This window comes from Xenopus laevis, chromosome 9_10L, assembly GCF_017654675.1.
Source record: "Xenopus laevis strain J_2021 chromosome 9_10L, Xenopus_laevis_v10.1, whole genome shotgun sequence".
NCBI classification, from domain to species: domain Eukaryota; kingdom Metazoa; phylum Chordata; class Amphibia; order Anura; family Pipidae; genus Xenopus; species Xenopus laevis.
Genome location: NC_054387.1, coordinates 123,060,478 through 123,087,948, shown reverse-complemented (window position 1 = coordinate 123,087,948; position 27,471 = coordinate 123,060,478). Strand labels below are relative to the sequence as shown.

At 42.7% G+C, this 27,471-nt stretch overlaps 1 protein-coding gene across 4 annotated transcripts in view; it reads right to left on the bottom strand.

Moving 5' to 3' along the window:
• The window catches only part of LOC108701689 (regulator of G-protein signaling 11), a 91,731-nt gene that overhangs the window by 59,308 nt on the left and 4,952 nt on the right, over positions 1 to 27,471 (bottom strand). For all 4 annotated transcript variants that reach the window (XR_005964023.1, XM_041576046.1, XM_041576047.1 and 1 more), the window contains exons 2-7: positions 23,165 to 23,261; positions 14,692 to 14,742; positions 8,445 to 8,551; positions 5,892 to 5,943; positions 5,014 to 5,072; positions 4,797 to 4,873 (exon numbers count right to left, since the gene is read on the bottom strand). Coding sequence is in view for 3 of the 4 variants with exons in the window: in XM_041576046.1 (XP_041431980.1) it covers positions 4,797 to 4,873; positions 5,014 to 5,072; positions 5,892 to 5,943; positions 8,445 to 8,551; positions 14,692 to 14,742; positions 23,165 to 23,261 (443 nt within the window). In the remaining variant the exon portion in view is untranslated. The remainder of the gene's footprint in view (positions 1 to 4,796; positions 4,874 to 5,013; positions 5,073 to 5,891; positions 5,944 to 8,444; positions 8,552 to 14,691; positions 14,743 to 23,164; positions 23,262 to 27,471) is intronic.

Sequence of the window (27,471 nt, the reverse complement as noted above, 5' to 3'; positions counted from 1 at the left end):
CATTCAGTGTCGGACTGGCCCACCGGGATACCTGGAAAAGTCCCGGTGGGCCCAGATGTCAGTGGGCCCTTATGCTGCTAAACATTTGGCTTATTTCATGGCCATTCCCTATTTCTATGAGAACAAAGTGGCTACCCTTTATACAAAACAGGGATTGTTTTTCAGGTGATCCCACTGGTGTCTAATAAAAGGGCAGCCAAGTTTGGGAGTTTTACTTTGAAAGCAGCTAGTAAGTTGCAGGTAAAACTTTTGTAAAATGTATAATTAAGCAATAGAATTCTTAATGAATCAGATGAAAATTGAGCGTAGGACTGGCCAGATATGGGATGACTTTGACGTAGTTGGCCAGCTTAAATATATTGCAATATATGGACAAACAATCCCTGTTTTGTTTAAAGGGTAAGGCATTTTTCAGTAGCAGTATGCACAAAATGTCTCTGTCTTAAATATTTTGATAATGGGTTGGAGTGCTGAGGACTCTTGTAATTGTCTATATGAATTTGGTATACAGCCAAATCCAAACATTATGGATTCAGTGCATCCCTCAGGGTCGAACTGGGCTGGTGGGACAATGGGAAAACCCGTGGAGGACCCTGTCGCTCACCCGCCCCTGATTGTGGCCACAAGAGGTAAGCGGTGTGTGATGGGGGATGGTATTTCTAGGAGCCAGATCTTACAACTTGGGTGGGGATCCCCCGGGCAGCAGCCCATGTGGGCCCCACGAGACCCCAATCCTACACTGGCATCCCTAGTGTTTTATCCGCTATCCACGTATCTCTGTTGCGCCACAGAAACATTTTTTCCACGATTTATTTTCTTTTTTGATTTATCAGATTTTTTTTGAAGCAAAAAATTGCTTTTTTTTTTTAAATGCATGTATTTATACCTACATATATTTTTTCATTTTCCGTTTACAAGTATACTAAGCAAAAACCAAATAAGTCGAGGATTACGCAATTGACAGGCACTTCTGAGACAGATGCACAATAGGTTCTTGCACGCTTTCTGGAAAATTCATGGGATTTAGATTAACCTTGCATTCTTGATGACGGCTCTGCGTGAATAATTCATGCTCATTTCCTGTATTAAGCATCGAGAGGAGCTGCTTTATTTATTTATGGTGCCTTTAAAAAAAAAAAACATAATGAAAAATGAAACTTGTGGCTGAAGTGCACTGAATGAGATTTTCACACTTTGCACTCGGTGCGCTTTATAGGACAGTTTTCGCTTTGCATTGGCTCATCACAACATCGCTGATAACTATAGAACATTAATATGGATGGGTAGCACTTCATTGTGAATTCACTGATTTTATTAGGATTGTACCAAATACATCATTTTTGGATTCGGACAACTATGGAAGCCTCCGCACATGATTCGGCCAAATACTGGACCAAATTTGAACCCTTACTTCCACTTGCAGATTTGCATATTTTGTGAACAAACACATAGTCACATTCAGTCCTTTGGCTATAAAGCTGCATTTGGTTGGCTGAATCCTGGTGCAATTTTTAAATAAAAAAATCTCAATTCTTGTTTTATATTCAGAGTGAATTTTTTACACTTCAGCAAAAAAAAAAAAAAAAAAAGATATTTTTATTTGTTGCTGCTATTTTTTAGTTTGCTCAAATGGATTTGGGTTCCCTAAAGACCAGGGGTATAACGAAGGGGACCTGGGATCCTCACAAAAATATGTTTAGGACCCTCCCACCAGTGGCGTAACTGCCAGCACCCCTGCAAAAAATCTTTAGAATGGCCCAGTGCACAGCGATGCCCACCCAGAACTACCTGCCCACCCACTTCCTGCCCACCTGCTTCCCCTGGAGAGCACCTGGGGAGGGGGGATTTATTTGCCCTTAAACATCTATAGAGAAAGCAGACCCTGTGGTCAGGCCCCCCTGTTCCCAGACCCCCCACTTGTGATGAGGGGGTCTGCTCCCTCTGTAGTTACACCATTGCCTCCTATCAATGGAACGAAAGAACCATTAGCCACATTGTCCTCCGCTTATGCCAAATGGGGCTATTATTGTATAAGAAGCTTCTGCCCAGTCTTCAGCTTGTGATATGGATTGTGTTATACAGAGCCCGTAAAATTTATGATGGGGAGAAAGAAGCAGGAGACTAGGGAAGAAAGGCAAGGAAAAAAATGTGGAGAAATTTGGGGGAGAGCATGAGGAAAGGAGTGAGTCAGAGATAAACTCATTTATAATAGAAATATCTAGGGTACACCATGTTCTACTGTCAAAGACCTATAAATAAAATATTTCAGTAAGAGTTACCTTGCTTATTGTGGGCCCAGTGGGGATATTGTGCAAATGCCAATTTGTGGGTCCATACATATACTTTAACATCAGGCCAAGTGGTTTAATCCTGCTTCCACCAGAGTGTTGAGGTCAACAAGCCTAACTAAAATGTACTTCTTCCACTTGGAAGTCAGGTGGCCAAAACCCTGCCAGGTTGGATTTGCTTGATCTCTCAGCTGCATTTGACACTGTAGATCACCCTCTCCTCCTCCAGTCCCTCCATTCACTTAGCCTTCGTGACACAGCCCTGTCCTGGTTCTCTTCTTACATCACCAATCGTAGTAGCATCTTCTCCCCTACCTCTTTCTGTTGGGGTTCCTCAAGGCTCTGTCCTGGGACCATTACTATTCTCCCTCTATACTTCCTCCCTCGGCAAATGAATCAACTCGTATGGTTTCCACTACCACCTCTATGCTGACGATACTCAGATCTATCTCTCATCTCCTGATCTCAACCCAGAACTCCTAACTCACGTCTCCTCCTGCCTGTCCGGTATCTCTACTTGGATGTCGCAATGCTACCTTAAATTAAACCTCTCTAAAACTGAAATGGTTCTCTTTCCTCCAACTAACACCAGTAACATCCCGGAAGTATCCATCATAGCTAACAATTCCACTATCACCCCCTCTCCCCAGGCCCAGATTCTGCCCTGTCATTCACTCCTCATATCCAGTCACTTATTAAATCATGTCACTTCCACCTAAGGAACATATCCAAAATATGATCATTTATCACCCAAGATGCTGCCAAAATTTGTATTCACTCTCTCGTCATATCACGTCTAGACTACTGTAACTCTCTTTTAATTGTCCTTCCCCTCCAGAGACCGTCACCTCTCCAGTCCATAATGAACACTGCTGCGAGGCTCATACACCTCAGCAACCGCTCCTCCTCTGCCTCGCCATTCTGTCAATCCCTGCACTGGCTTCCGTTACCTTTCAGAATCAAATTCAAATTAATGATCCTGACATTCAAAGCACTTCATAACTCTGCCCCACCCTACATCTCTGAACTCATCTCTATATACTCATCCAACCACTTACTACGCTCCTCTACTGACCTGCTACTCACTTCTTCTCTCATTACCTCCTCACATGCTCGCATTCAAGACTTTGCAAAGGCTGCACCCCTCCTCTGGAACTCTCTCCCATGGTCTGTCCGACTTTCTCCCAACCTTTCTGCTTTCAAGAAATCTCTTAAAATGCACTTCTTTTGAGATGCCTACCCTCACTCTGCTTAACTACCAAATGCAACACCACATACAGTACCACATTTCACACCCACTTAAATTCAATCTTGCTGACTCCCACACCTTGGTGACAGGTCTGATGTCATTACTTGAGCATACCCCCTTCCTTTCATTCTGAACAGGGCCGCCATCAGACATCGCAGGGCCCCATATAAAAAAAATTCCTGGGCCCCCTGGGCTGTGCCCACCACAAACCCCACCTACAAAAATATTGTTGGTCAGGGTCCCCCATTGAAAAAAACATTTGTGGTCAGGACACCCCATTAAAATATATTGGTGGCTAGGACCCCACATGGGGGAAAAAATTGGTGGCCAGGGCACCCCCATGTTATAAGAAAATTGGTGTCCAGGGCCCCCCTTAAACGTCCATGTAAAAAAACTTGCTCCCCCCCAGAAGTTTAAAAAAAAATTGGTGCCCAGGGCCCCACCACACAACAGGGACCACAAAGGGTTACCTTTAGGGGGGCCTTGCCATGTTACACTTAGTTCATTAGTGTGACCCACCTGCTGTCAGTGAGCTGCCAACTACAGAAGGGAGGAGGGGAGCACAGGCTGCTGCATCTTCTTCCAGTGACAGCATTTTCTTCCCTTATTGGTCACAGAATTTCAAGTCCTGGTAAAGCTGCATGGTGATTGGATGAGCTGGAGGAGAAGTTCAAACCTCAGCTATCCAATCCCTGAGCAGCTCAACCGGGACTTAAACTCAGTGACGAATAATGGGAAGTAATGGACAGAAGATACCTCCCCTTGTGCTCCCGCCCTGCCTTCCCGAAGTCAGCAGCTCTCAGAAAGCAGGGGGCCCGGCTAATCAAGAAAGTGCGGTGTGGCCGGGCCCCCCTTACCCTCGGGCCCCCTACAACTCTCCCCCCTGATGGCTGCCCTGCATTGTAGCATTGCGGTTTTATATAACCAGGACCACCATCAGAAATTGCAGGGCCCCATACGACAAAATTGGTGGCTAGGACCCCACATGAGAAAAAAAATGGTGGCCAAAATTGGTGGCCAGGGCCCCCCCCCCACATTATAAGAAAATTGGTGACAAGGGCACCTTAAACGTCCATGCCTTCCCGAAGTCAGCAGCTCTCAGAAAGATGGGGGGCCCGGCTAATCAAGTAAGTGTGGCGTGGCCGGGCCCCCTTACCCTCGGGCCCCCCTACAACTCTCCCCCTTGTCCCCCCCTGATGGCTGCTCTGATTCTGAAGATACAGGGTTGGTAGGTTATAGGGATAGGACACATAACAAACCTTAGCTGTTCCCTTGCCTGCATCACTACGAAGTCCCACGTGTGGTTAATCCGTTTGTGCAGCTGATTGTAATTATCCTGAAACAACATGAAGCAATCAAAATCAAGGATTTCCATTTCATTCAAAGCTTAAAACATAAAATTGATCTAAAATGATTCTCTTCCACCCAAGTACTTTTTATTCAACACCCTTGAACAAAAAAGACCACGAAGCTCACCTTTTCATATTCGACCAGATCCCCCTGCTTCCTGATGTTTTTCTTTGCAAGATAAATTGCTAAAAATAAGAGTATAAAAACCACTGAAATTCAAGCATTTGAAGTTCGTTTCCATTTTTGCAGATTTTTTTTAAATGATATATTTTGTTCTGCTGCTTTTATTTGGAATTTACATTGATGCCTGGTTGCTAGGGTCAAGTAGCAGCCAGGTGGTTGTTTGACTGAATGGCAGTCAGATGGTTGCTGGAAGTTGACGAATGACTGAATACAATAATAAAAATAATAAAGGCCCACGGGATCGTTCAGAAAATGACCAATTGTAATTTTTTTTCAGAATGCCATCATCATTAAAGTAAAAAGTGTTCCTTTATGAGAATTTTCCCCAAAGTCATGAAATTAATATATCTCAAATTAGATTTTTCATATATCAGGAAGTATCTTACACTAACCACCCAGTACCGTATTTACTAGACTATAAACCGTCCCGAGTATAAGCTGAGGTACCTAATTTTACCTCCAAAAAATGGGAAAGCATATTGACTCGAGTATAAGCCTAGGGTGAGAAATCCAGCAGCTTCTGGTAAATCTCAATCAAAAAATTGAGGGTTTCTGCTCCCATTGGAGGTGCCGGCGTCTCATTCTTGGATGCCGACGACCATTCTTGGAGACTTTTCTTGGACGGCGGCGACTATTCTTGGACCCGGCGACTATTCTTGGACGCCGGCGACCGTTTTTGCGCTTGACCTGAGTATAAGCCGAGGTAGAGTTTTTCAGCATATTTTGGGGAAAAACTCGGCTTATACTCGAGTATATACTGTATATATCCCATAATCATTTGTAGCCATTACCCTTTAGTAAAGTTAAGCAAAGGCTCTTACCGTAATCCAGCTCAGTTGCCGGCCATTTATTTGTAGTCCAAAAGTACGGGGTCTAGAAGAGAAAGGAATGACTTGCTTTAATGCAGGGGCCTCAATGGACCAATCACTGCCTTTTTTTAATGATCTTGCCTGTTGCTGCATGCTGGGAGTTGTAGTCTAAAATGGCACAGCAACAATCCAATTCTATACATTAATTATAAAACGAAAATTGAGCCAGGCACTCGCAGGTTTACTGTGATAAATGATCACTTGATAAAGGGCTTTGCCCGAAACATGTCGTGAGAATAAAACACATTTTTTTGCAGTAAACCTGCGAGTGCCTGGCTCAATTTTCGTTTTATCATTACAAAAGCCTTTCATGGACGAAGGCAGAGCTAGGGGGCACGAAAAGGCATTAATTGGAACCAGTCGCTTACTCATTACTATACATTAATTACACAAGCTCTACGTCAATTTCATAGTTACTGAAAGCAATATATTTTGTATCCCTTTCCGCACTCTGGTTCTGACTCTTGAAACATTGTAGCAGGGGATAGTTCTTCTCCAGGTACATTGTTTCAGGAGTGTGAAGCAGCAGTGCAGCCAGACAGATAGTGGATTGTTTAGAATACTATTTTCATTTTTGGATGGAGTTCCCTTTAACATCGATGTGATGAGACAAAATGCAGTCAGCTGACGGGCTGCAGCCTAGTTAAATCAATGTCTTCATGTCTCAGCTCACTTGTCACTGGCTTTATACCCCCGGAGAAGAGGACGCTCATCTGCCGCATTCATGGTACGTTTAAGTAATGAAATGAGAAGGCAAAACTCTTGACCTGATTGGGAGCCCATCCTTGTCAGAATGAACTATGACTGAGAATAAATTGCTCCTGACATGCTTTATTCCGACCAAGGAAAGCAGAACCTTCTGAAAGCTTTTGTTCCCTTTAATGCTGCCCTCGCTATACACAGCACAACAAAAACACTCAATTTCTTTTTATTTATACAGAACTTCTGCCTTGGGAAGGGGAGACTGGTGTTGGTACTGAAAGACTTTGCATTGAATGAAGCCTCCTCCATTAGCTCCACTTGTAAAAGTTATAAGGGCTCATTTATGACCACTGTACCCTGTACGCCTCGAGCTATAGGGTTTCCCAGCATCAATAGATACACTTGTGCATGTGTCGGAACAGGAGGTGGGAGGTAGCAGCACCAAGCGCAACTATGTAGACGTGCATTGGCTCCGTTTCTGAATGACTGCAGCCATGGTTGTGGCAGTAAATGAGCCCTATAGTCTCCCATTTGCATGTCTGGAGCAGAATTACCACCAGATATGATGGGATCCAATACTACTTATAAAGCAGGGGTCCTGCTTGGGGTCCCCTGGGCAATGGACCCTATTAAATTGTATGTTTGGTCACACCCTGATCAACCCTAGACGCTAACCAACAGCCAAACCCTATCCATGACCCATGACAAACAGCGTTGGACTGAAGTTCTTTGGGCCCACCAGGAAAACCTTTAGGGTCCTCACTGCTGCACGCATCAAGGCCCCCTCTAGTGGCACCATGGGACTGTTGGGGGGGTTGCAGGACTAGCCTTGGGGGCCAGGGCCCAATTGGATTTTCCCAGTTTCCCGGATGGCAAGTCTGACCCTACACAAACACTTCAAGCCCCATCCTCATTGCTGCCTGTCAATTAGGTGGACCACCCTTTGCAACAGGACCCCTGACTGGGCTCCACCAATGAGGCGAGTTGAGACAATCAAGGCCAGGGGCGGCAAAAATGCCTTTCCGTTTTTCAACCTGGAAATTCGACTCTTCTAGTGCAGAGAGCGCAATTGCTCTCTCTGCACTAGCGACTGGACCGCCCACAACTCGCTTCCGCGTGATGTGGACCGCCCCCGACCTCCTCCGGCGATAAAATGTGAGTGCCGCGGGGAGGGGTGGAGGGCGGCAAAATGAAGGCCGTCTCAGGCGGCAAAATTGACAGAACTGCCCCTGTCCACCCTGCCCTGCAATGGAGAATTTATATGTTGTTGCTTAGATGCCATGTGATTATGTTTAGTTACTGACATATAAACCTCTGAAAAGGATTACTTACAGTTACAGTGCTGCGGCTAGAAAGGCCAGTGATAGGTTTAAGTAGAAAGCAAACAACCAGCAAACAAAATCACTGCACCCAGTCTTCTGTGTCCTTTAATTCCCAATCTCTTTCCCTATTGCAACTTCATTGCTCCTATGTTTCTTCCAGTTCCCAATACAAAGCAGCGTGAGTCTGAAGCGCTGCCGTGCTGCATTGGGCAACTATTCTGTTTAATGAGTGAGTCAAGCAGGGAGCTGCAGGCACCGCACAAGTCAGGAAGGGACTCGCTCTTTGTCAGTTCTTCCCACATATTTAGTATTCAATGCAGATCTCTCTGGTTAATTTTAAACCATGGGGGCGAGATTCTGTATCATTTAATGGGCTTTTCCTACATGGAATTCGCACCTAAAAACTTTCCAAGTTGCCTTTATTGGGCTACTATTAAACAGGCCCAAACTAAACTCACTCTATATGGGGTGCCAAGCTTACCTGAAATCTGTATGGGGAGTCATCAGCTCTTAGGATGAGATTCCGTGGATCCTTCAAGGGGTAGATATAGCCATACTTAACCAGCAGGTTCCCCAGGTGCTGAGCCTCTGAGCAACAGAAACAAAATCAACTATAAATATTTGTTAAGCAACAATACAAATTATACTGTATCTATTGCATGCAGGGGACTGTTCCTGCTGAATTGTGTTTAGTACAGAGGAATACCTATGCTGCAATAGTTTTATGGTATGTCTCTGTACAGACTTTGAGCAAATTTAGGGGGCTGTTCCTGCTGAATTGTGCTCAGTACAGAGAATACCTATGTTGACATAGTGGTATCTCTCTGTACAGACTATGAGCAAACTTAGGGGGCTGTCCCTGCAGAATTGTGCTTAGTACAGGGAATACCTATGCTGCCATAGTTTTATGGGATCTCTCTGTACAGACTTTGAGCAAATTTAGGGGGCTGTTCCTGCTGAATTGTGCTCAGTACAGGGGAATACCTATGTTGACATAGTGGTATCTCTCTGTTCAGATTATGAGCAAACGTAGGGGGCTGTTTCTGCAGAATTGTGCTCAGTACAGGGGAATACCTATGCTGCCATAGTTTTATGGTATCTCTCTGTACAGACTATGAGCAAACTTAGGGGGCTGTTCCTGCAAAATTGTTCTTAGTAAAGGGGAATACCTATTCTAGAAACTCCTCCCGTTTTAAACTGATCCCTACCTCACAGAGTCCTCTGGCCCCACTTGAACTACTACGTTGCCTGTGTCCCCCGTTCAGGCTCTGAATCTGCAGATTTTGCAGTGGTGTTGGCAGCCACGTCTAATACAGATTCTGACTCCCCTGTTCCCAGCCATGAGCATGTGGAGGGGAAGGCAAACTGTACGTGGCTTCCACTGGAAATGCTGTGGGTCAGAGATCTCTGTCCAAGAGCCAGAAACTGGATCTGACGCATCCAAAGATGGCGTTGGTCAACTAAGCAAACAGTCCCATAGTACATTTGAATTATAAACAGTTCTACAGGAGAAAGGACACTAATTCTGAACATGTTTAAAGGGAAAGTGTGCAATGATTATGTCATTTTGTTCTCTCATTGTCATTTGTGCAGAAATGAGTCTCCCTATCTTTGCCACCCTAATGTATATTTGATCATTCCGATTGCACATTTAAAGTATTAAATCTATGCCGGGAAGTGCCTGACGTATCTGTCCCCCCCCTGTGAGCAGGACCCATATCATGCATAATTAAAGGCAAGTGAAAGCTCTCTGATCCGCAAGCATTTGATGTACTATCTGCTGACGCCGAACCTTTTGTTTCCCAAAACAAACCAAAGGACAGATGCTCGATGGGCGAACATTTTATCTGATGCCTGTGCTCACCCGTAACTCACGATACATATTTCCAAATCATTCATGTTTAACATTTAAAATATGGGATGAAGAGCCTGTAAGTAAATTAAATAAAGGAATGGGATCGGTTATCCGGAAACCCATTATCCAGAAGGCTATGAATTACGGGAAGGCCATCTCCCATAGATTCAATTTTAATATAATTAACATTTATACAATTATTTCCTTTTTCCCTATAATAAGAAGGCAGTACCTTGTACTCAATTCAAACTAAAATATTAAAGGGGTTGTTCACCTTTGAGTTACCTTTTAATATGATGTAGAGGGTGATAGTCTGAGACATCTTGCAATTGTTTGTTTGTTTTTTTTATTATTATTTGTGTTTTTTTATTATTTCACTTTTTTGTTCAGCTGCTCTCCAGTTTGGAATTTTAAATTTTTTCTGGTTGCCAGGGTTAAAATGACCTTAGAAACCAGGGAGTGGTACTGGTATAAGAATAGGAGAAGACCTGACAATAAAATTGTAGCCTCGCAGAGCAATAATTTTCTGGCTGCTGGGGTCAGTGAAAAGCGGCAGAAAAAAGAGTCAGAAGATGGCGGCAAATTATTAAAAACTATAAGAAATAAATATTGGAAGACCAATTGAAATGTTGCTTAGAAGTGTTTGTTCTATAACATACTAAAATTTGACTTAAAGTGAACCACCCCTTTAATCCTTACTGAAGGCAAAACAATTCTATTGTTTTAATTTAAAGGATCTTTTAGTAGACTGAATGTATGGAGATCCAAATCATGGAGAGGCCCCTTATATTGAAAACCCCAGGTCCCAATCATTCTCATGTACTCTTGGTCTTTATACCAATTAACTGGTCACAGAACTGTGGGGCTGGTCAATATAGAATGGTTTACAGCAGTGGTGGGGGTAGGGGGTCAGTCTGAAGGTCCATTAGGGTGGAATTTGGCGAAAATTACTATTTGCCCTTCTAGATACCCCTCAAATCACAGCTTGATGGTCATTAAAGGTGAGATGTAAGGAAAAAACCTTGTTGCCTTAGATGTTCTTGGAACTGTGGCTGGAGGACTGATACCCCAATGATTTCCTGTATGGCTGTATCTGTAGGTAAACTGTAACCTTGTTATGAGCTAAGGGGGTAGACAAAAGGTTGAACCTTTAGGTGGACCTCCAAGTGGTGCTTGAACTAAAAAAGTCTGACAATCACTGGTATTGGTGCTTAATGCAACTTCACTAGGAGCTTCATGCTTCTCTGATGAAGGTGGTATGAAACCAATGCAAGCCCACTGAACCCCCAGACATCTCCTATTCATTGGGTTAAGAGACCAAGACAGTCATCTTCCTGACAGATAAGTTATTTGTTTGGAGGCTCTTTTGGATCTTGATAGAGCCAGGTGGACAATCATATCTGGCAATGACTACATTGGGTAGTGGATGCCCATCATCATTAGTTCATTAGAGGTGAACCAAAGAAGAAGAAAAAGTCATCAATCGTAAATTAGGGATACACCAAATCCAGAATTCAGTTTGGGATTTCCAAACACCAAATCTGATTCCTAACTTGCATATGTTGATCAGGGGCAGGAAAGGAAACCACGTAACTTTTTGTCACAAAACAAGTAAGTAAAAAAGTTTTCTTCCACTTATTTCCTTCCCGACCCTAATTTGCATATGCAAATTTGTATTTAGATCTGGTTTGGTATTTGGCCGAATCTTTCATGAAGGATCCAGTGATTCAGCTGAATCCCAAATCGTGGCTTTAGTGCATCCCTATTGTAAATCCATGTGAATATATAAAACCTCAGATAATATAACTTACTTGGTGTATAGCCGCTCTTTATTTAAATTCAGCATTAGAATAAATTCCTAAAGTGATTTTTTTTTGTGTGTAATCTGTTCCTCGACAGATGTGAGACGCTCAGATGGGAATTCGCCAAATGGAAAAATAGAGGCAGGAAAGAGATAAAAGAGACTGTGGGTAATCGGCGGCACACGGCCCCTGGGGTTAAGAATTCCATGAACAGACACGGAGAGGGACCCTGTGGAATCCAACAGGACCAATGTGTAACTGGTGTACAGTATCACTATAGAGTCGTAGCACCTGAACGCATCCTACGGGGGAGAGGGAAATTAAATGGAGCTTTTTATCAAGAAACTAAAGACAAATGGCCTTAGTGATCCTAAGTTTAAAATCAACCTTTTGTTTCAATTTCCATATTCAAACATTTGTATTATTTGCATTATTATTTTTATTTCTTATTAGTGTTGCACAGCATTGTTTTTCCTCTGGGGCTCAGTACAAGTCTAATATTAAATATTACAATACATAATGATACTTATTTGCAATGTACTCCACCCCCTAGATTTAAAGCTTTGTACCCACCTACTTTCCATGATAAATGCCCTACAGCTATATCCAAGTTGACACTTCCCTTCATCTCACAAAGCTCTGTCATTCATGATAAATCATTGTATGACTACAAATACACCCAAAATCGCCCAAAAATTCACCCTTCCCCTTGGACTTTCTCTACTTCAGCCTGCAGTGGTCCCAAACGTTTTTTCCCACCACCAACCTCAAATTTTCCATCCTCCGCTGCCCTTTGGTGACAGTTCACCAACTTACTCACTAGGACATTAGGAACCAAATGTAAAACATTTAAACTATGCTACAAACCCCCTTCCAACATAACTTCCTATACATCTCTTACCAAGATGAGCAACCAGTTTATAGCAGATTGGTGTCACTAGAAGTTACTGGGCCCCACAGAATAACAATTTAAGGACCCACCTAAACTTTGGCAATATTGCATTATTTATGAAGATCATCAAATCTGCTTATCAATCAGTGCCTCTCTGACCCACAATATCTCTTGGGCCCTTCAGCAGTCACATTGTCTATTTGCTTTATAGTTATAACTCTTATTATAAGCCAGAGAATAGTACTAAGCCTCTCTAAAGATGCCCAGATGATGGGTGAAAACGTTATGGACTGAACCTTGATAGAATGTTTAATGGAACGTGGAATGGAAATCCAGACAGGTGGTGCAGCTCTAGAAAAATTCTGAAGATGCCTATGTGAAGAGGTTACAAGAGAAAAGTTGATGAGCAGATGATGATCGGGTAGATTAAGAATGCTATCCTGAGTTCTAGTGGTAGTAAGTTGATTAGTTGGCAGAAGAAGAAGGGTGTTTAAACCTAATAAGAGCTAGCGTAAGCTACTCTATGGATGTCCAGATGTCTAAATATTACTTGATGGATGAAACTTTATGGAGCATTTGATGAAATGTGGAATCGAATTCCAGACAGGTGGTGCAGCTATGATGTCTATGTGAGGAGGTTACAAGAGAAAAGTTGATCAGCAGATGATGAGTAAGCTACTCTATGGATGTCCAGATGTGTAAAGATCACTTGATGGATGAAACTTTATGGAGCATTTGATGATGGTGCATCTGGTAGTGCAGCTCTAGAAAAACATTTGAATTGGTGCATGGGAAGAGGTTACAAAAGACGAACTGATGAGCAGATAATGAGTGAAGATAAATACCTCTGGAATGGTGGTAGGGTATATTTATTATAGTGTTATTCTGAGTGCTAATGGTAGCCAGTGGGTTGGATGGCAGAAAAGAATAGTGTGTAAACCTAATAATAATGAGGTAAGCTATTTTAAGGTCCAGATGTCGAAAGAACACTTGATATATGAAACATTTGATGGGATGTAGAATGGAAATCCAGACAGGTGGTGCAGCTCTAGAGAAATTCTGAATGTGTCTTTGTGAAGAGGTTATAAGAGAAGAGCTGAAAAGCAGATGATGAGAGAAGATGCAATACCTAGAGAATGGTGATAGTAGGTATATAATATTAACCTGAGTAATAGTGGTAGCCAGTGGATTGGTTGGCAGAAGAGAAGGGTGTGTAAACATAATAAGAACCAGGAAGAATGAGGGTTAGCTTCTCTAAAAATGTCCAGATGTCTAAAGATCACTTGATGATTGAAACTTAAGGGAACATTTGATGGAATGTAGAATGGAAATCCAGACAGGTGGTGCAGCTCTACAGAAGAGATGAAGAGCAGATGATGAGAGAAAATGAATACCTAGAGAATGGTGATAGGGTAGGTATAGAATGTTATCCTGAGTACTAGTGGTAGCCAGTGGGTTGGTTGGCATAAGAGAAGGATGTGTTAACCTAAGAAGAGGCAGGAATAATGAGGGTTAGCTTCTCTAAAGATGTCCAGTTGTCTAAAAATCACTTGATGATTGAAACTTAAGGGATGACTAATGAAGGGGTCTGCCCCCCAAAACATTACACTAAATGATGCAATAAACGTGCAGGGGATCTCCCCACTTCACTTGCCATAGTGGGCATGGTTATTCATTTGTGTATTCAATTGGGAGAGGTGCCAACCTCTCTAACCAGCACAGGCAATTCTTCAATTGATAGGCTGGGGGAAGGAGGAGCAGTTGTTCTTTAAATCTATCAAGAGCCAGCAGGAATGAGGGAAGCTTCTCTAAGGTGTTTGTGTAGTAGCCCCCCAAAAACAATATCCAGCCTCCATCTATGATGCCATTTTTGGGGCCTGAAATGCAAAACTTTTTTTTACTATTCACTAAAAGTCATAGGAGGCCCAAAAGTTTCTTTCTTATATGGTGCCCCAGAGAAAAAAGAGGGTTGCTGACGATGGCCCCAAATATTACACCGGCTTTAAGTAAGCAAGCTGAAGGACATCCCACCATTCTTGCACCTTCCCCCAAGGATCCTGCGGCTTCCACATCCAATAAAGACGTCTTGTCTTAGAAAGATGCACTCCAATAGCTTCAGTTACTCTTTTAAATCACATCCAGTGAAATTCAAGTCACGGCAAAGAGCAGAATGACTCACCTTCCTCGCTGATAGAAAGCTTCTGAATTAGCCATTCAACCACGTCGTTCCCTGGATCAGAATAAACACACATTCAATCAAAGCTGATTTTGCGTTAATGAAGAGATATGTAACAGTAACTGACATGTCAAACCTCATGATCATGAACCGTCCATTAACCGTATAAAAATAGTTGCCGCCTCTGCACTGAACTGTGCAGGAAATCTGTGGCAACTGTATAAACATTTTACTGTATGTAAATAAAAATAAAAGTGGCGCTGAACGATAAAGGCCATAATATATACTATACAAGCAAATTTATTAAACATTGAGCTTTTAAAAACCCAATGAATGAATGAAATGCTAAATAATTCACAAATCAAACAAAAAAATAAATAAATAAAACATATAGCCAATTGCAAATCGTTCTAGAATATTGTTATCTCTGCCGACCACCTGTTAAATTAAACTGGTATAGAGACCTGCGTCCCTTTATGAATACAGAGCTACCGGCTTTTGGCATCACTGCATTCATGAAGGCCCCCTAATCAGATGTGCTCCAGGGGCTGCTGCTGTCTGATGGACCCCTTCCCCATCCACACACTTACCTCTTATGTATTAGAGCAGGTCAAGAGGGCTACGTGACATTAAAAATTTGGATAAAATGGTTCTATGGGAGACGGCCTTTCTGGCTTTCTGGATAATAGATCCCATATCTGTACTATCTTACCAGCTTTTTATTGTTCTAGTCCATATAAAACTCAAACTGATACCTGATTATACTGTTTTTTCCATGTGCATCTCGTAAGCACCAGCAGCAAATGTAATTTATTAAACCCTGATGCATTCTCTCATACATAATAAATGCACTTGATTACAAGCATAAACGGTTACAATGGAAAAGAAGCTTTTGCTTTACAGGGAGACTAAACCCAACCCAGCATTTTTAAGTATTAGGCTCCTGTGCCCTTTCCCTACCACTGCTCTTTGAATAAAACACTACGGGCCATCATATCTGGTCTAAATCCAGTGCTATTATTAAATAAAAAACTTTAGACCTGAAAAGTACAGTATACTTTTGGGAAAAAGTCTACATTACTACTAAAAAGTGCTTTATATGGAGAAAGAAGGCTGCAATTCTTTAAATAGAAGCCTATTAGACGCCCAGTGTTGCCTGGATTTGGGGAAAGGCCACAAAGGCCCAGGCCAGGCATTTCAGGGGCGGCATGGCTCTCAGTCTCATTGCAATGGGTTCTGAAGCACTGGGGGCATGCGGGAGATTTGCTAGCTCATTAAATCTCTGACGAGATAAGGCTTCCGGGAAAGGGTGCAATAAGTGGTCCTGGCCTAGGGGCGTGCGCCCTATGTATAAATCCAGCCCTGGGTGTTGCTGTCTGCCAGGGGGAGGGGGTGGGAGCCTCTCTAGTTGGTTGTTTCAACCCCCTTCCCTTGGCTCAAGGCAGGTGCACTTAATGACCTGTTCATGTCCTACCTTTGCCCCGCCCATACACCACCCTGACTCCACCCATGTCCTGCCCTGACTCCCCTCATGCCCCACCCTGACTCCACCCATGTCCTGCCCTGACTCCCCTCATGCCCCACCCTGACTCCACCCATGTCCTGCCCTGACTCTGCTCATGCCTCACCCCGAATTGTGTCCCCGGTAAGAGAGCGGCTGGGCAGGAGGGTTTTCATATTAGCTATAGAGGAGGCCCCCCTGAATCCCAGGCCCCCCTGAGACTGTGGGGTCTGCTTCCTCTATAGTTACACCACTGATATTTGATGTCAATGTCATTAATAGGAAAGCAATCTTAAAATCTACACACCTGGGTAGTGAGGATGACCTGCACCCAACCTGAACCTGCTATGTGTGCCCAGAATTCAGTCTGAGCCCACAAAAGTTATAAAGCCTCTAATTAGTCAGGAAAAAATAATGCAGCAATACTAATATAGAATTGAAGTGGATCAGTTATAAAGAAGGCAAAAGATCTGATGACGGTGTCCCAATCATAATTCGGTACTCTTGGACTCTTTCCAATCACACGGATTTTCCGGACTAGCAATCTGGGGGTTCTGGCAAATGCCAGAGGAGCTGCTGTAAATTGCCATAGACAGTCATTATTTAGTGGGCTGGTGGGGGGCTGTTTGGGCCTCTGTGTACTTGACATGCCAGGGCCTATTTTGACTCCCTGTCCAGAGCTTACTTATTTCACATGTCTGGCACACACAGCAGTAAAGAGCTAATATTCTGCAGGTAACATTACTGCACTGTATCCCTGTGTAACTCTTCTTTAACTCTAATTAATTGGATGATTTGTCACCGTGTTAGAGATTCAGGTTTGAGAAAAATCTACTCACAGGAGGATATAAATCAGAAATGATTAAATCTCTGAGCATTATCAAGGCCCAGAGGATCAATTATCCTATCCATGCAGTTCAGTGTAGGCCCAATGGGAAAGGAGTGTTACACTTACACAGAGATTGTGAATCATACATGGAAATTATCCTTGGGGGCTGACCCTTGTGCTTGGCTCTCGGGAGTCACCAATTAATTCCATGGACTAATGGAACACGTATGTTTCCCGGATATTGTTACCAGCACATGCCTAAAGCTATACTTGCCAACTGACTAAATATTAGCCTATGAAAGAGGGCAAGACTTTCCGTAAAGTAGGAGGAGTTTATCAGAACTGGGCAGGGTTAGGTGACTGGGGTGTGGTTTGGGCAGATTAGGATGCGGTCAAATATGTCCTTTGGTCTTTATTCAGAAAAGGTCATGTGACCAGTGCATGTAACAATGTGGCACTTTGTAAATGGCTGAGTTACCTACATGGGTGTTAAATTGTATCAATCTATTTACCAGTATAACAATAAATCAGATTTCTGCTTCGTTTTCTCAGTTGTAATAGATGCAAGATTATTTTCTGACTGGTTGTGGTGCAAGTTAAAACCTCTGTTAATTTATAAGCCCCATACAGATTGCGTTCACACCCTTTACTCAAGTTGATATCGAGAGAGAAAAGGCCTATAAAAGACAACATGAATACATTAGAAGGCCAATGTCAGACTGTAGGTGCCCAACTTACCCACATGGCCTCCTAATCGCTATCCTTCATTTAATTTGCCTTATATTTTCCCTTCTTTTGTTATATTTCTATCCTCTCTAGCTGCTCCTTTCTTCTCCCCTTCCTCTTGTCTCTGCTTCTTCCCCTAAAGACCAGGCAATAGATTGCTCTTAAACTGCTAAATCCTTCCAGTCCAGCAATGGCCTATTATAATGAGGAAACCTGGTTCTGGCAGAAAATTTAGAGCAGCTGTTTGGAATGATGAGGAACAAGCACAGGTTCACTATGAGATCTGCCATTAGCATACCTCCCAACATTTTAAAATCAGAAAAGGGGACGAAAAGTTCTGCTGTGCCCATTTTGTGGCCACACCCCCTAAATCCAATGTCCATTTCCCAAAATTTGACACATTTCTGGGGGTTTTAGGGTCATGTTTTATGTGTTATTACACTTTTGCTAATAAAGGTGAATTGCCCTTTAAGCTGTATGTCTCAATTCTCCCAAGAGACCTGCTTATCTTAAATAGTTACAAATGTATCTAAGTGCTGGTGCTGAGTATTCTGGGCTCTCTGCCAAAAAGCCTCTTGTTTCATTAAGTTTTAGAATTTTTGTATCTTTTTTTTATCAGTGCAAGAGATCAAAGAGAAATTTGGGACATTTCAGTAACTTTTCAGGACAGTGGGCTGAGCTGTGAAAACCAGGACTGTCCCGCGAAAAATGGGACAGTTGAGAGGTATTCATTAGATTTTCCAGCCCACTGCTTAAGTAAAATACTTCTTACTCCTCTTACTTTAGGCTGCCATTAGTGTGCTCTAGTACTGCCCACTGCTTAAGTGTATGACTTCCTGCTCCTCCCCCAAAGAGTCTCCATGAAAGAGTTCTCCATCAGAGTGTCCTACTCCAGTACGCTGGTGGTGGGTTTGACTTATGGGATTTGATTTAAATGAACACATGTAACTGGGTCTTCAGTGGAGAACCACTGGCCCAGAAGAGCTGGGGATACGTTTTATTGAGTAGCTTTTCTTTAAGAAGAACAACCTAATGCTGCACGACCTCAACATAGGCTGGCATTTGTAGCCCAGTAACATGGGTTTATATCACTTTTAAAGCCAGGCTAAAACATAATCTCAGCCGTGTTGCAGTGTCTATCAGTCCCTCCAGCAATGAAGGGATTAAACTGCTTCTGGATTCTTAAAATTATAATCCATGAATTATTTATCGTGTTTAGTTGTTGGAGAACAAAAAAAACAGCTGAAAACAGCGACAGATTCTGAAAACACCAGCAACGAAAAAGGAAATGTTCTAAAATAGCCACCATTTATTTCCATCAAAGCTTCCTACAGTGAGATGGGGCTGCCTATGCCATTAGATATGCTGATTTGGCACGGGGTGGGGGTTACTTGGGTGAAGGGACTGTTCTACTGACTATAACACAATTTAAAAGAGAAGGAAGTCATTTTATACTTTGGGGTGCCAAAATTTAAACACCCCCAACTGGACCAGTCCAGGGGTTCTTTCAGCGAGCACCACGGAGTGATCTGCTTCCGGCTTCTTCTTTCGTCGTGCAGATGTGCATGCACAATAGCAAGAAAAGATGACCTTTAACAAAGAAGTCCTTGAAATTTGAGGAAGGATCTCTCTGTGGTACTGCTGGAAGAACCCCTGGACCAGTCCAGTTTTCTGCTGATAGGAGCACCGGCCTGGGGTTTCAGGTAAGTAAATACAATCACTTAGGGGTGCCTAACTTTTGGCAACCCCAAGTAAACTCAGCCTCTCCTTCTCCTTTAATGCAACTTAAAAGTCCAATAAAATTGCATCTGACATAATTTTAAAGCAATTCCAAAAACCAATGAGTAGAAAAGGTCAAGGGCATCTATAGAGTTGGCTACATTGGGTTCACCACTAGGACCCACTTTCTGATCCCCTGTGTCCCCAGTGCAGTTCCTGTTGGCTGGACTAGGTTTTCTTAGCTTACAAAAATATCCCCCATTGTATTTTAAGAAAAAGGAACATGTCACAGGTATCCTTTTCCAAAATAAAATCACCTGAGGCAGGGTTCGTTCCATTCTCGAGACTGGTACCAAAAATACATCCGTCCTGTCAGTTTTTCCTTCACTAATGCCACTGCCAGGGATGGAAAATCTACATGCTCTTAATTGTGGATTTCCTTAACTATGTGCCCTAAGGAATTTTCCTGCAGGTCTCTCAGTATCATGCATAATAGGAATGTTTCTAGAAATATCTTGGAAAATAAAAGTACATAGCAGAAGTGCCGCGTACAACGAGAAACAACTCCCTGTTACATCACATTGGAAAATATTATAATTAAAGAGCTTGGATAATATCCCATTATAATGTCCCATATTGTGTGGATGAAACTTGCAATGGCAGATAAGCAATAGTGTTGTCACTTAATTACCCTCTTTTTATCATTACCGGTATATTTTTTTCATCCCATATTTCAATTTCATGGATCTAATTAAAAGTCCATTGGTTTGCTTGTTCTGCTTAAGCTCTTCCTCCCTCATATCTAAATTAGACAAAATCCCCCCAAGTAGCAGAGTGGAGAACATAGACATACATGGCTCCTTTAGGGAAACTTATTTGCTGAATAATTTGGGAAGACATTGTTCCTTACACCTGATCTGGAACTAGGGTTAGCCAGAAGAGGCAAATACCTATGGCACAATGATTGGGGGGCTGGGCAGGTACCTCTTGAAGAACCTTCCACCTACACCTAATCCTGAATTTCTTGCCCCTGCTGGGGCTCCTCACTGCTTCTAACCTCTGCATGCTTCACTGTGTATCTACCACACATACTCATGGCAAAAGGGTGGAGGCAAGGTGGCCAGCCAGGTTGTCTGTGGTGCCCCATTGGCTTGACCCACCTCTGCCTTGCACTTCCATATAGTCACACCAAGCACCCATTGTGTCTGTCCTGTCTCTTCTCCTGAATCTTGCACACAATTGCACCTATCAATGCAAGAGGACCCTGGGCTTCTACCTCCCTGATCATGGTGGTACTTCTTGGGTTCCTACAGTGGGCTGCATCAATAAGCAATATAGACTTCCACCCAAAGCAAATGTCAATTTAATGCAGAGCACCAGAAGTGACAGAAGTGATTTGCTTCCAAATGTTGACCCTTAAAAATATGTGACCGTCTCAAAGGTTTGGAAAAAAAAAACTGAAAGCAGACACCTTAAATGTATACACTTCTACTTCTACTCTTCTGGGAAGGCTTCTACTACTAGATGATGGAACATTATTGGTGGCATTGGCTTCCAGTCATATGTATGAGGTTGAGGACTGATATTGGGGATCAGGCTTGGCTCACAGTCAGGGTTCCAGTTCATCCAACAATTGTTCAGTTGGGTTGAGGTCAGACCAATCAAGTTCTTCCACTTCCATCTCATAAAAAATCAGGAAAGGGTCTTCCCCAAACTGTTGCCACAAAGTAGGAAGAATTGCATTGTCAAGAATGTCTTTGTACATTGTATATTTAAAAGGAATATTCAGGAGCACCCCCCATCAAATGTGAAAAACAGTGGATGGTGTGCAGGGTCAAGTAATGAAATCACATATGAAAGGAAAAGAAAAAGAACTGACCCATATGCTTGCACCCTCCCATCTGAATGTGTCCGGAAGGTTGTATATACAAACAATTAAAATATAATTTTTAATAACCAAAAATTGTGAAAAATATCCAGTATGTCATCATTAATACCCAGTTAGGACCAAGGAGACGAATTGACAAGAGGCAGTGGGTTGGTGGTATATACAAGCAGCAGTATATTGTCTGGGAAATTATTCTGTAAACCTGATGTGTTGTATTCCAACCACAGGCATATCCCAGTAGGAGAATGATTAAGAAGCAGGAGCGATCAGTTCACCCACTCAGACTCCTAAAGTTACCAACCCATTCACCAGCATAGATTCCCCTCACCCAACGGTAGACAGATCTGAATTAATGGAAATTATAAGTGCACGCCACTAAGCTGGCATCAATTCCGTGCATGTATAAATTGTGGCAAAAGCACTACAACTATATCAAGGAGCGGTTGGATAGCTCTGCCCACAGGCACCACTGACCAATTATCAAGCGGTTTGCAGACCCCATTCCAAAATCCACTTCCAAACCAACCCCTTCACCCACAGGCCAAACCATCCCGGTTTGTGGATATGAGCCCTAATGAAGTGTAGGTAATTACTGTCTGGAGATGCTAATAGAGAGTTAGTAAGCAATTAAAATTGGTTTTGAATCTAAGTTCTTTCCGGCGCCCTGCCTAACTAACTTAAAAATTTGCACATAATGTATCAGAAGAGACAAGGAAAGGGTGGGAATACAAAAATTGCAACTTCTAAAACTACAGTATATAGAGGATACATAAGTTGCAACTTACCCTAAACTAGATAATGTATCACAATAGAGGATACATAAGTTGCAACTTACCCTAAACTAGATAATGTATCACAATAGAGGATACATAAGTTGGAGCTCACATAAAATCATTACTGTGAAGCTGTAGCCTTAGGCCTAAGGAACCCCTATCCCCCCAGTATGTGTCCCTACCATTCAATTGAAACACAGAGATGTATTTTGGCAAATATCTGTGAAAGTCACAGGCTTTATTTAATAGTTTAAGCATCAAGGACTAGGTACACCCTGACCCCAGCTGCGGTTCTCCAAACGTGGGCTCACTGCCCAAAAAATTGTATTCTCAAACAACGTGGGCTCACTGCCCAAATATTTGTCAAACATGAAGCAGGGATCATGGGGCCGAGCGACCTCCATGACCTCTTTTAGCCCACTCCCTGCTCTCTCATTGTGCATAAATGGCGCTAACCAAGTCTCTTTCATGCCTCAGACAAGACCGTGCAGTCCAAATCTGATGCACACTTGTGATTCAATAAAGGTAGACCTGCACCGTAACCAACTCGTACTCCTAGACACTGACACACACTGGCTCGATACCACCTTGACCTTCCTTGAGCCGCAGCTGACCCAGGCAAGTACTGTATCTGTGTACTGACCACCACAGATAATGGTATTCCAGAGGAAGGCAAAAACTCTAGTGCTTTTCAGCCAATTAGTGCTACAAGAAAAACCCTTGTTTTCAGTAGAACAAGGGGCCCAGCCGCATAGCATTATTTCTTCTTCACCAAACTTTACCATTCCCAGTACTGATTCCACCAGGTAGAGTCTTCCTGGTGTCCCACACAGTATTATGGTTTCAGATGACCACCACAAAACCAGGAGTGCGACTCTACTGCAGAAAACAAACAGAGGAAGCAGTCTCTAGCTTTGAGAGTGGTACAAAGGCTTGACTTCTGCCCAGGACCTATATATACATACTGAGTACTGCCCAGGGCCCATAAATGTATTAGCATTTCAAATGTAACCTCCGTTTTAACTTTGCCATGGACTTACCTGTCATCGCATGAGGTATAACTGTGATCAGTAGCCTCTGGTTCCTCATTTTGATGCCCATGTCTGGATCTTGCATGGCCACGATCAGCCGTTCCATCTACACAATTCAGAATGACAGCAAGATTATTATAATAATAATTCTATTTTCCAGGTTCTAGACAAGCAAGAAAGGGACATTATAGTGACCTCTAATGGTCACAACTGGTTTATAATATAGTAAACGTTCAATCAAACTCTCCACTTGCATTACTTAGCATCCCTTAGAGGGTCCAGAAGAACTAGGGATAGGCAGAATAGGCATGTACCTAGGATGCTACTAAGGTTAAGGGGACGCAATTTAAGAAAAAGAAAATTGCGGAAAAAATTGACCATGGGTGAGTGGGGATGATGGTGGTGTAGAGGGGTTGGGTAGACTGGCAGTGATGGGGGGACTGGTCTTTGGTGCCAGTACCTCTTGGACCAACCCTGCTCCACGCTAATTTGGCTTGCTGATACAGGTATTATGCTGCATTAGACATCAAAAGGGAAGAAAAAGTGTTGTTTAGATGTTGGGTTGGATTGGGCCAGTGTTTTCCCCACCCATGGTGGGCCCTGCCGACCGAGACCCGCTACTTGCCTGAGACCCTCGGTGCTGCCATCTGACCAATTGCAGTCTCAACGAGAGAAGAGGTATGTGGCACACACATGCGGGGTTGGCAGAAGGGGGTTGCGGCTGGAGAGGAAGGTCTGGTGGTGTGGGGGCCCCAACACCAAAATGAAAGGGACACTGAAAATTTCTAAGCCTGGTTGGTGTTATTTCCGCTATTGGTAGTGAGGTCCTACCTAGACCTGTGGCACAACACCGGGCACTGTGGGACCCCTGGTTCAGAGGGTTTGCCTTGCGTCAATAGGTATAACAGCTCTCGATTCAGAACAGGGGGACTCTGTCATGCCAACTCAACTTTTCAGAAATGCAACGAGCACCCTTTGATGCAAGTACCTTTAATCAATTGAATTTTTCTCCTAGACTTACTGCAAGGAATTTTGCACGACTGCAGCTGCACTAGTGATTGTAAATGACCCCTCTTGTCTCACGGCAGCAGTACCTCTGCTCATAATACTTACCTCCCAACATTCAAAAAATGGAAAGAGAAACAAAAAGTTGTGCTGCGCTGCACACTGTGAATATGTGTGACCATGCCCATTTTATGACCACACCCCCTAATTACCATGTCCATTTTTACAAAATTTGGCAGGTTATAAAAGTCTGAACACATTTCTGGCAGTTTTAGTGCAAAGTTTTATGTTATAACAGTTTTGCTAATGAACGTGAATTTCCCTTTAAGCTGCTGGTCTCAGATCTCCCAAGAGACCTGCTTAACTTAGTTACAATTGTATATTTGCTTTTCTTAAAGTGTTACAAAAGTGCAGCTGCCACATATTCTGGGCTCTCTCCCTCAGATTTTTAATTACGTTTCAGAAACGTTGTATCTTTTTCTCGAGTTATTGCAGGAGATTAAAGAGAAAGTAAGAAACCCATCACTGTGGGCTGAGCTGTCAAAATCGGGACTGTCCCTTCGAAAACAGGGAAGGGGGATGTATGATAATAGGAGCATCGAAGTTCCTATGGATCCTTCCTAAGGTATGGTGGGATGAAGACGGATGAAACCACACCTTAAAATGCTGGGGGTTCAATGCACCCCCATCACAATAAAAGGTAGGGCCTCATAGTGGGGTTAAATTACCAACATGCTAACCCTATTTTTTTTTTTAAAGTGCTTTTTTTTTTTTAAGGAAAAATGGTTATCGTGTACTATATAAGCTACATAGAACCAATTAAGTAAATTGGGCTGTTAAAAGCAAGATATTATAGTGTGATTGCATCTCATTAATGAACTTGCGGGTCAATGCCAGTATCTGTCTTTATCTGTTAAATAACAAGAGCTCTTGCGGCGGCCGTTCAGTTCCCCAATGAACTGTTTTTAAACAGATATTTTTTGTTCTCGTTTGCCCAATATGACGGCTAATGTCAACTGATGTTCAGATGATGAATATCTCACACGTTCATTTCAGTGATTATTTAAGCAGCAGCAGGCGGAGAGGGGGAATCAGCGCTTATACATTAGGATAAAGTATCCGGGCAAGTGTTGATAAAAATACTCAGCCTTCAGACCTTTTTTCGTGGGACAGAAAGAAATAATCTATAAGGAGCTTATCCTTTCCATAAAACCCCATCTGGCTGTGAAGGGGGGAGGCACAGAAAGAGCATCCCTAGTGAAATGACAGTGGAACATCTGGTCAGCAACAGATATGGGAGATGCTTTGTACATAATCTGTGCTAAAACCCATTCGGATTTCCCACCAGCTCTGCAATGGATGTCTGTAGCAAGTGTTAATCATTATTAAGGGGCAACTCCACCCAAAAAGTCATTCTAAGCAACTTCCCAATATACATACAATTTTATCATTTTTCCACTTATTCTGTAATTGCAACTGAGAGCAGAAGCTGTCCGGCTGTTTCCGTTCTCCGCACGGCTGAAATAGTAACAGACCTGGAGGAGATCTGACTTCTGCTTCACTGTCTCTAGAGTCAGAACCAGAGAACATAAACTGCTGACCGCATGCTTATTGTCAATTTAGCAATTGAATTTACACATACTTTAACAGCCAATGAAAATATTTAATGAGTGTTTATTGGAAATGTGCTGAGAATTACAGGCAATGGGTGAAGGTCCACTAAAAATACTCATTTCTATCTTATAGGATAACAGATTACAATGAAGGCATCAAACACTTTATTTCATATGCAGTCCCCTGTTTTTAAGCAGTGCAAGTCGTACATTGGGCCCATACATAGATGCAGACTGTTTGCTGACCCCATGGAGTGCCGCTCACTTTCTGCTCCGTTTCCCTACACTATTGTCCTCAATGGCCTTTTTTGTTTTGCAGTTTAAATGTGCAAAGCATGGTTAGAAACCAATCACACCTACCAACTGTCCCATTTTTTCGTGGGACAGTCCCGATTTTGACAGCTCAGCCCGCAGTCCTGGCTTGTTACTCAAATATCCCAACTTTCTCTTGTACCACCTTGAGGTGGCTTTTGTGATCCTGCCAACACTTGACCTTCTAGTGCTTGAGGGGGGCAGGGGGCGCTGTATCTCTTGAAAACCCAAACTCCAAGAATAATAAGTAGAAATGTGACTCTTAAAGGGAATGTAAAGGCAAAAAAATAAAATCCCATTTATACTTTCTTTAATGAAAAAGAAATCTATCTCTGATATACTTTAATTCAAAAATGTCTACCGTTTTTATAATAAACCTGACTGTATGCAGTGAAATTCCCCCTTCAATTACTTGCTCTGACAGCTGCAGATAGGAAACTTCAGACAGTCCCTAACTGCTCTGCAGGGAAACAATCATACTTTCAAACAGCAGGGGGAGCCCCCCCCACCTTATTTCCCTGACCTCGAGAAGCTTTGTTTGTTTCCCTGTAGAGCAGCCAGCGACCATGTAGAGATTTGTACCCGCAGACCCAGTGCAGTCTGTATATTCTTTATTAATTAAGTTTATTAATCAGTCTTGCTGTATCTGCTTTTGGCATACTGACTTGTGCCGTCTTGATGATTTCTGACTATTCCTAAGCTTAACCTCCCAACTGAAGCCCAGATCACACTGAGCATGTGCATAGTCTTGGTCTTGCAAAGATGTATAACAAAGTTACAAGATGACAGCCCCCCCTTCGGCCCACTTTGAAAACATAAATCATTTGTTTAATTAGGCTTCTGGTGCAGTAAGTTCATGTTTAGTATTCATAATACAGCATTTCTAGCATTATTCTATTTTAGACTTTAGCAAGAGGAGCAGCTTTTTTCCCCCCCTTGCAACACGTGGGGTGCTGCCGTCTGAGGCCTGGTTTTTCATAGCAGGAGTAAAAGGTAAAAAGGATATCAAGGATTCTGGTTGTCCGCTTCCTCTGCCAGTATATCGTATGTCTGTTCTCCCTCAGACTCAAAGCAAGGATCCAAAGTTTCAAAGGAAAACCAGCGCTCACAGCACGAGGTCAGGTTCACGGAGAAAAGAAAAAGAGTAAAAAAGTGTCCCTTGTATCCACTCCAGCGTATTATCCCCTATCTTAGACTTTATCTCATGCGGATTTGTATAGAGGAGTACTCACAAACGTTTAAGGGATACTGCACAGTAAAGAGGTGTAGATATCAGCAGCGGATTTTACATGCGGCTCCAAAGCTTCATCCCACTGTGGAAATTCACTAACATAGTGTAAAATTGTGAACATCTTTAATGAACGATTGATAAAAATATACTCACAA